Genomic DNA, 9,710 nt, shown 5'->3' on the forward strand with positions numbered 1-9,710 from the left:
GCATAATACCAGAGACCCTCCTCTGCTGCAGAACACTTTGGGAACAGAGCACAGGAGCCGTATTGCACAGTGTCAAATATCTCCTGTTTGCTCAAGTGAAACTGGGGGTTAGGTCTGGCATAACTGTCCCATACCCCTAATCATTTTTCTTGCCCTTTTCTGAACCTTTTCCAATTCCAATATTTCTATTTTTGAGACGGGGTGACATGTGCATGCAGTATTCAAGATGTGGGTGTATCATGGATTTATTTGCTGTTTTTACAAATATGATCTATGAGATATTCTGTCATATCTATCACTTTCTTAATTATTTCCTACATTGTTCACTTTTTTTCACTGCTGCTGCACATTGAGTGGATTGTTTTCAGAGAACTATCCACAGTGACTCCAAGATCACTCTCTTGAGTGGAAACAACTAATTTAGACCCCATCATTTTGTATGTATAGTTGGGATTGTGTTTTCCAATGGGCTGCACTATGTGCTATCCTGTCATCTAGTACTGCTAAGATCCTGGATTCAGTAATATCCCTGCCCTTCCTGTTCCCTTTCTCCACCGAACCCCGCCAGCCCATGCTTCCTGTTCCCAGCTTCCCCAGGATCTCACACTGTCTCTGAACCTCTCTGTCAGCAAGAAGCAGTGCCAGGGACACTTGCCCTCTGTCTGGAGTCTTCGATTTCTGGGACATGGATTTACTCTCTCTGTGTTGTAAGAGGCTCTGTCATAATGAGTGTCTGTGATGTTACCCAGAGTACAATCTGGACTGTTAAATAGCTGTACCTCAGTCCTCCAGCATGGGGTGCCTTTTCCACTGTTTTCCCGCGAGAACAGCCCCCTTGGCCAATTAACACACAGTCTGCAGCATGTAACTCACTCCCAGCTACACAGTATTGAGTGCTGCTAGACAGCCACTCATGAATTACACCTCAGGAGAAAACCAGCAAATTCTCAAGTGCCCAACTTTCCCCCAGAAATGTGCATCTTGCACTGTCCAGCACGCTACTGAACGACCCAAGCTCATATGAAGTCTGTCATTTCATCAGCGGAAAATGACATGCACCAGCTTGTTATCCCAAACAGAGTTTCCAACACACTTCAATCCACACATACTGGTTAGATGAACAATAAACCAAGATTGTTAACTACCAAAAACTAAAACTAGGCCCAGTCCATGAAAGGGGCACTCCCAGGAGAGACTGTACAAAGGCTGGAACATGAAACACCTTTGTAAACCTGAGACAGCTGCCTTCGGGGACAATGACAGGGAGAATCCCCCAAAGTGACTCCTTTGTTTCTGCTCTTCTCTGGCCTCCGATTGTTCCTTCCAACGTGGGAGTACTTTGCACTTGTCTCTACTGAATTTGATCCTATTTACTTCAGATCATTTCTCCCGTTTGTCCAGATCATTTTGAATTTTAATCCAATCCTCCAAAGCACTTACAACCCCTCCCAGCTTGGTGTTGTCCGCAAACTTGATACGTGTAAGAGAGAGACTGTTACTGGGAGGGTTTCCCCATGTGTCAGAGGGTTACACCTGGTGGGAGGGGGCTAGGCCTGTACTGGAATAAGGTCACTCTGTGCTTCACAGTGTGCTAGAACCTAGAATGTGCATTAGCAGGGGAAAAGCTGGGGGGAATCGGCTTGTGGAATGGACAAAAGCCTAGTCTGAATTCTCACACCTTGCCCTTTTCACCCCGGCAGGCCAGAGAATAACATCCATGTTTCGCTGCAGATCATCTCGTCCTCCCAGGGGCAAGGAAATGGCTGCAATGGAGCTGGCTCAGGTAAGAGATTATCAGGGTGGCGGGCTCTGCTTGGAGGTTGAGGAGCAGTAAATGCATAAGAGGGTGGGAATTGCTAGAGGTGGTGGGAAGCAGGAAATATCTCGGGTGGAGAAAGGGAGGGGACAGCATGTGACAAACCTGCTGAGACTTGTGTAGTGTAGGGCGTGATGGGTTGTCACCCCCAGGAGGCAGTTTGTGGAGCTTCTGGGAACTGCTGTGTCCTCTAACCCTCACGCTGGGCTGGCCCTTCTCACACTGCTTTGCTGGAGATTTCGCCAGCCTCTCCAGGGCCTGTTATCACCCAACACAACAGCAGGTGGCGCCATGCAGCCAACTAAGCTACCTGAGTGCGTTACCTAAGCCACTCAAGGACAGATAGAAGACAAGAGCCAATTTCCCACTCCCCAACCTTGCACACTTGCTGTAGTATAAATCCAGAATGATACCATCTTATAGTGCACAGGGATCTCTATAATACAAGCTCATTAATGTAGTTCCCCTTCCCCTCGATATGGGACAGATGTGCACAACAAGCTGAGATTTTCCCCAGACACTTCACTCAAAATACGCTGGTTAAGATAAAGCATCAAACAAGTTTATTAACTGCAGAAAGATAGATTAAGTGATTATAAGTGATAACAAACAGATCAAAGCAGATTATTTAGCAAATAACCAAAACTCAGACTAAATCTACATGCTAGATGGATAGAATTTGAATTAGCAATTTCTCACCCTGACTGATGGTACAAGCAGTCCCCCAAGTTTCCATACACAAGCTAGAAATCTCTTGATCCTGGGAGCAGCACTTCCCCCACATCCGTTTTTTGTTTCTCAGGTGTTTCCAGAAGTTCTCTTGTGTGGAGAATGAGGCCAAGAGATGATGTCACACCCCACCTTATGTAGCTTTTCCATATGGTGGGAACCTTTTGTTCCAAACTCAGTTCCTAGTCCAGTTTGTGGAAAAATACAGCTACTAAAATGGAGTTTAGTGTCATGTGGTCTGGTCACAGGCCCTGCTGAGTCATAGTAGCCATGACTCATAGGCTGGCTGAAACATTCACAGGAAGGCTAAGCTCTTCCACAGTCCATTGTCTTTGTTGAGCCATCAGCACTGTCTGGCTTCTTCATTGTTGTACCTGAAAGGCTCATTGTGGGTGTTACCCAGAGTAAGCACATTTGAAATACAGATACAGAGTCAATATCCATAACTTCAGATACGAACATGATATGTGCACACAAATAGGATAATCATATTCAGCAAATCAGAACTTTTCCAGTGACACCACACATGATGCATCTTCTACAAAATAGATCATAATTATGTCCTAACCATATTATAATCATACCACTATGATGAATATGGGGGTGTAGTGTCAGATAGGTCCTAATTTCAAGGCACAGGAGTTGGGAATGGAACTTCCCCTCTTTGTGGAACAGGAAATAACCCTCCAGCCAGGGCTGGGACAACTTCCCAGACTCTCAGCGATGGAGCCTGAATCTACTGACATTTCATTAATTACCACCAACCCCAATCTTTGTGGCAACTGTAAACTTTATCAGTGATGATTTGTACTCTCTTCTAAGTCATGGATAAGAATGTTAAATAGCACAGGGCCAAGAACCAATCCCTGCAGGAACCTACTAGAAAGAAATCCACTCGATCATGGTTCCCATTTACTATCAGAGTTTTTAATCTATTTAATGTATGCCGTGTTTATTTTGTATCATTCTAGTTTTTTTTAGTAAAAATATTGTGCTAATCAAGTCATGTCCCTTACGGAAGTTTAGGTATATTACATCAATACTATTAGCTGCAACCAAACTTTTGATCTCATCCAATAAGGATATCCCGTTAGTTTGATAGGCTCTATTTTCTCTAAACCTTTGTTAATGGCACTACAATTCTGACCTTCTAACTTCTATTCTTTATGATTGACTTCCCCTTTCTTCCATATATTTTATTTGGAGAGTGCCTGGATTCCTACCAGGGAGCCACTATCAGGGTCCAGAGACAGCCCCATCTCCTATATTAAGCTCTGGCTAGTAGCTATGTGATAAATGTGAAGACCCTGCTTCTGTCTGTCAGATGGGAGACACAAAGGTTCTCTCTTTCTACCCTCTGATGCCTCCTGGCTGCTGTAAGCAAGGTGGGGTGGGACTCTGTTAACATGTGCCTCCCGGAGCTTCCATTTCCCTGGTGCTGCTGTTCCGTGAATAGTGGGGTTGTGAGTGGGTCAGCAGGTACTGAGTATTGGACTCCTGCTCTTTCAGGGGCCGGTGACCTTGGAGGAGGTGGCTGTGTATTTCTCCAGGGAAGAGGGGACTCTGCTGGACCCCACTCAGAGAGCCCTCTACAGAGACGTCATGCAGGGGAACTATGAGACGATGGTCTTGCTGGGTAAGGATTCCTGTCCCTTCTGTTCTTGGAAGGGGAAATGAAGAGTGAAGGTTCATGCCACCCCCACAAATGCCATCTGTACCCTGTCCTGTTTCAGCATCACCCCAATAGGCCAGTAACATACATACTACAGAGACCCTCCTCTGCTGCAGAACACTTTGGGAACAGAGCACAGGAGCAGCATCACACAATGTCAAATATCTCCTCTTTACTCAAGTAAAACTGGGGTTAGGTCCAGCATAATGAACAGAAGCTTCTACCCCCAGCCTTCTCTCAAACCCTGAGCCTTCTCTACCCAAACCAGAATGTGCTTGGGGTGTAACAAGCAGGCGGCTGGAGTCAGAGCTGCCAGTCCAGGGTTACTTATCATACAGACACTCAGTGCGTCCTTGAACGCTGGCTGGGAGTATCCAGACAGGGGAGCTCCAGCAGCAGAACACTGAATCTCACCCAGGATTACAGATGACACAACTCCTCGCTGATCTGGATTGCACCCCAGCATGTGAAAATGGCCTAGGTTGGTAGTGACATTTCTTGAGACATGGAGAGTCTTGCTCCCATATCACCAGGTGTAATAAAAATAACAGGAAAGGCCAAATATGGAAAACTGATTGTTCAGCTTGCTTTGACCTGCATCATATTTTGCAATATATTCCAAATAAGGAAATTAACGTGCAACGTATGTGTCATTGTTTGTGGTTTTAAGCTGTAAAAGGCTTGTGTGATTTTTAGCTCAGGAACAGTATTCCAATAGCTGTCGCCCCCTGCGTGCTTGTAACCAAGAAAAGAGCCTCAGGCTGAGGCTGATTCAAATATTAATCCTGTGGTCGTTTTCCACAACAGCCTCAATAGGTCCCTGTGATGGAATGTAAGGCTACATCTAGACTACCCACCGTATCGGCGGGGTAAAATCGATTGCTCGGGGATCGATATATGGCGTCTCATCTAGACGCCATATATCGATCCCCGAGCGCGCTTATATCGATTCCGGAACAACACCAACCCCAACGGAGTTGCTGATTTGACAGGGGGAGCCGCGGACATCGATCCCGCGCGGTGAGGATGGGTGAGTAATCCGATCTTAGATATTCGACTTCAGTTACGTTATTCACGTAGCTGAATTTGCGTATCTAAGATCGATTTCCCCCCGTAGTGTAGACCAGCCCTTAATGTCTTCACACCTTCCCGCTGCAGGAGAATGGCTGTTTGACCAGCTGTTTGCCTTGCTGTCTCTGAGGAACTGGTCTGTGGGTGTTCCCCAGAGCTGTAACTTTTTCTTAATATCATACTGTAAAATCTCACAATTTTACATACAGTGTTACTACACATTTTAACAGGAGGATAATATTCAGTAGGTTATGCGTTTTCTAATGATACCTCACAAGCCATACTGGGTACAAAATTGATCATAATTTTCTAGAAGAGTGAACACAGGGGTACAGATTGACACAGTGTCTGTGTGTGTGTTTCCAGCAGATATGTGGGTATTTCAATCCCTCATAAGCACAATGTTTGGCATCTTCAAGGACCTGGGGAACTGGTCCTGGGAATTCACTAGTTTAGCAAGTGTGAGACTGCATGAAATTGTGAGACACTTTGGTATTAATAATAAAATAATATAATCTGATAAAATTGGAAAGAATCATGCTAGGTATGCCATGTAAAGTGTCAGTGAAAATGTTATGATTTGCCAAGTATGATAATTTTGTTTCTATGTTTCTATCACCTTTGTATTGTGAGTTACAGATATGTAAGGTATATCTGTATTTCCAGACTTGTGCAGTTTTTCTGGGTGACACCCCCAGACATATTGGCATCAACATTGCCTAGCATGTTTGATGGCCCATTGAGGGTCATCAGCTGTACAATGAACCTATGGACCAAGGGGACACACCTATTGAGTCAGCAAGACATGCCGGGGTTTGCCTGTGTAATGAAACCTCCAAAGCTTTTGCCATGCCATGTGCTGTGAAGCTTGTGTTTGGGACACAGGAAGTACAAGCCACATGGCAAAAAGGAATATAAAGCGCAGCTGCATCATCTCCATCTTGTCTTCAATCCCCCTTCCTACCTCTGGAGCAACTTCTCTACAAACTGAACCCTGGAACAAAGGACTGAATGACCCATCCAAGCTGTGGATGCGTTCCAGACAGACTTTCAAGCCAGCAACTCACCAATACTGCTAAGAACCTGATATATCCATTTTGGAATGTATCTGACTGCTTTTCCATTTAAATTCTTTCTGTCTTTCTTTCTTTTAAACCTTTAGTTTAGATGCTAAAGAATTGTCTGGAAGGATGGAATTTAACTTCATTCTTTCATTTGTTCTTTCTTCTAAACATTTAGTTTAATTGCTAAAGGATTGGCTGGCAGCATGGTATTTTGGATGAGATCCAAACCTGGGTAATGTGGCTAACCTTCTACCCACCCACTTCCTGGATCCAATTAGGATCACTCTCCTGCTGCCCTCTGGCCATGCTGTATCACAGTGAGCAGAGTTTTTAAATAACCTCTCACTGTACGGGACCTAGTTGCTGATTAGGAGTCAGAGAACTGTCATGCAATAAAGGGGGCCGTGTGATTTCTTTTTTCAGAGTCTCGTTAACCAGTGTGTGGGATCAGAAACACAGTTTGTGACTGGTCAGTGAGTTTAACTTCAGTGTTAACCACCAGTATGGGGAGCATCTGCTCTCCCTTTTTCAGCCTGCTCTGACCTTGGCATTTTCAGTGAGGACTGCCCCAGGCACACTAGGTCACACTAAGCACTGAAGATAAATTAACAGAATGTTTTTGATGATCAAGATGTATGAAATCAACTGAACTCCTTTGTTTTCTTTCATCTGAGCGGAGTTTCTGGTTTTCGAACGTGATATGATCTCCCAGCTGGAACAAGGGGAAGAGGCATGGGTCCCAGAGCTCCAGGGTTCAGAGGAAAGAGAGATCCTGAGATCTCCCCGCACAGATGAGGAAACATTAAACCAACTCAGAATCTGTAAGTGCCTGAAGGAAACATCTAGGATGCCCTACAAAGCTCTTGGGAAGTCTCTCAGTTCATTATTGTCCATAGCAGGGTCGCATCCGCAGGGTAAATATAGCTCAAGGCTTCCTATAGATGCTAGCAGACACCGGCAGTAGCTTTCTCCCTTCCCCCTGTGAAGTTGGATGGGATGTGAAGGCTGAATTGATCCCCTCCTCTCTCCTGTTGGGGGGAGCTGAGTTCCTGATTTTTATTTGTCCTCTCTCCAGCACTTGTTTTGGTTTGGCCTTCCCCTTTCCATCCCTGTTTGAGGTTTCTGTCTCTATCACAGCAGGTGATGCAATGACGTGTGAGGTTCAGCACAGACCAGAAAAAGAGCAGGGAAACCAGCCAGGGGAGAAAATGGATAAATTTATTTCCTGTCAGGGAACTCAGAAGGGCCTTAAGGAAACCAGAATACAGCAGGAAATCTGCAGGGAAAAGCAAAAAAAATACATGTGCTGAGTGTGGGAAAAACTTCACTTACAGATCAGGCCTTTCTCAACATCAGAGAATCCACACAGGGGAGAGGCCCCTGTGAATGCAATGAGTGCGGGAAAACTTTCAGTCGCAGCTCGCACCTTATTGGGCATCAGAGAATCCACACAGGGAAGAGATCCTATCATAGAATCCTAGCTTATAATGGTTGGAAAGGACCTCAAGAGATCATCTAGTCCAACCCACTGCTCAAAGCAGGACCAATTCCCAAATGGTTCCCTCAAGGATTGAACTTACAACCCTGGGTTTAGTAGGCCAATGCTCAAACCACTGAGCTATCCTCTCCCTCCTGAATGCAGTGAGTGCGGGAAACTTTCAGTCGCAGCTCACACCTTATTCGGCATCAGAGAATCCACACACAGGAGGGGTCCTATGAATGCAGTGAGTGCGGGAAAACCTTCAATCGCAGCTCTCACCTTATTCAGCATCAGAGAATCCACACGAGCAAGAAGCCCCGCGAATGCCGTCAGCAGGCCTGCACAACTCGTAAAGTGGTGATGTAGAGAAATCTCTGTATTAACTATCTCTATAAATCTTTATAACGTTGCATTGTGTTATTTTGTATTAAGTATCTTTATCTTTATGACATTGCATCCGGCATGATGTTATTTTGTAATTCATATGACTTGGCATTGTGCCTCTCTATTTTCATACAACTTTGTATTAGATCCCTATATAGAGAATTGGTAGAAAACTTTGTATCAAATGTTATAGCCCCTAAGGATAGTATAGTTAAAGTAAAAGAAAACATGTGCCTTTTTGCTAGAAGTAGAATAAGATCTTCCCCCGCACTCTGTAATCAATTGCTCTATTGACTGAATGAGGTGTGAATGCAGTGAGGCTTGGAAGACACCCACCTCCAGACAGCTACAACAGTTGAAGAGGGAATGGGAGCCAGAGCAAAGGACAATACAACTTGTCAAGTGGGCCCAATAAAGAAGAGCAGACATATTGATGGCCTGTCATAAAACAGATAGCTAGGGTTAATGTCTCTTTCACCTGAAGCACCTGACCAGAGGACCAATCAGGAAACCGGATTTTTTCAACTCTGGGTGGAGGGAAGTTTGTGTCTGAGTCTTTGTTTTCTGTCTGCCTGCTTTCTCTGAGCTTTGGAGAAGTAGTTTATACTTTCTAGTCTTCTGTTTCTAAGTGTAAGGACAAAGAGATCAGCTAGTAAGTTATATGGTTTCTTTTCTTTGATATTTGCATGAATATAAGTGCTGGAGTGCTTTGATTTGTATTCTTTTTGAATAAGGCTGTTTATTCAATATTCTTTTAAGCAATTGACCCTGTATTGTGTCATCTTAATACAGAGAGACCATTTGTATGTATTTTTCCTTTCTTTTTTATATAAAGCTTTCGTTTAAGACCTGTTGAAGTTTTCTTTACTGGGAAATTTCAGGGAAATTGAGTCTGTACTCACCAGGGAATTGGTGGGAGGAAGAAAGCAAGGGAGATCTGTGTGTTGGATTTGCTAGCCTGATTTGCATTCCCTCTGGGGGAATAGGAAAGTACTTTTGTTTCCAGGACTGGGAACAGAGAGGGGGGAAGGGAAAAAGGATTATTTCCCTTTGTTGTGAGACTCAAGGGATTTGGGTCTTGGGGTCCCCAGGGAAGGTTTTTCAGGGGGACCAGAGTGCCCCAAAACACTCTAATTTTTTGGGTGGTGGCAGCAAGTACCAGGTCCAAGCTGGTAACTAAGCTTGGAGGTTTTCATGCTAACCCCCATATTTTGGACGCTAAGGTCCAAATCTGGGACTAAGGTTATGACATGGTGGCAGCGGTGGGATATAGACAGAATCCAGAAGCCAGTAGGAATATTATATTTTTCTCTTCTCTGCTAAGGGCTTTTTAGCAGAGAGAAACAGTTGGTTTTAAAAGGGAACCAGAGAGAATTTTTTTTTTCTGCTCTCTCTGGCAGTTTGTGGCTTGCATGTTAAGCGAGAAGCCATTAAGAGACTGTTAAGGGTCTTTGTCACACAATAGCACTCCCATTGAGAGTCATTACCAGCACT

The 9,710-nt window shown here is 44.5% G+C and overlaps 1 protein-coding gene across 1 annotated transcript in view; it reads left to right on the forward strand.

The window, feature by feature from the left end:
• LOC127042511 (zinc finger protein 560-like) overlaps positions 1-2,053 on the forward strand; it is a 1,223,565-nt gene extending 1,221,512 nt beyond the window's left edge. Inside the window, exon 7 of the mRNA XM_050935903.1 lies at positions 1,750-2,053. Coding sequence (XP_050791860.1) covers positions 1,750-1,834 — 85 coding nt within the window. The 3' untranslated portion in view covers positions 1,835-2,053. The remainder of the gene's footprint in view (positions 1-1,749) is intronic.
• Positions 2,054-9,710: the final 7,657 nt, after the last annotated feature.

Source organism: Gopherus flavomarginatus, unplaced genomic scaffold, assembly GCF_025201925.1.
Source record: "Gopherus flavomarginatus isolate rGopFla2 unplaced genomic scaffold, rGopFla2.mat.asm mat_scaffold_47_arrow_ctg1, whole genome shotgun sequence".
In the NCBI taxonomy this organism is placed as follows: Eukaryota; Metazoa; Chordata; order Testudines; family Testudinidae; genus Gopherus; species Gopherus flavomarginatus.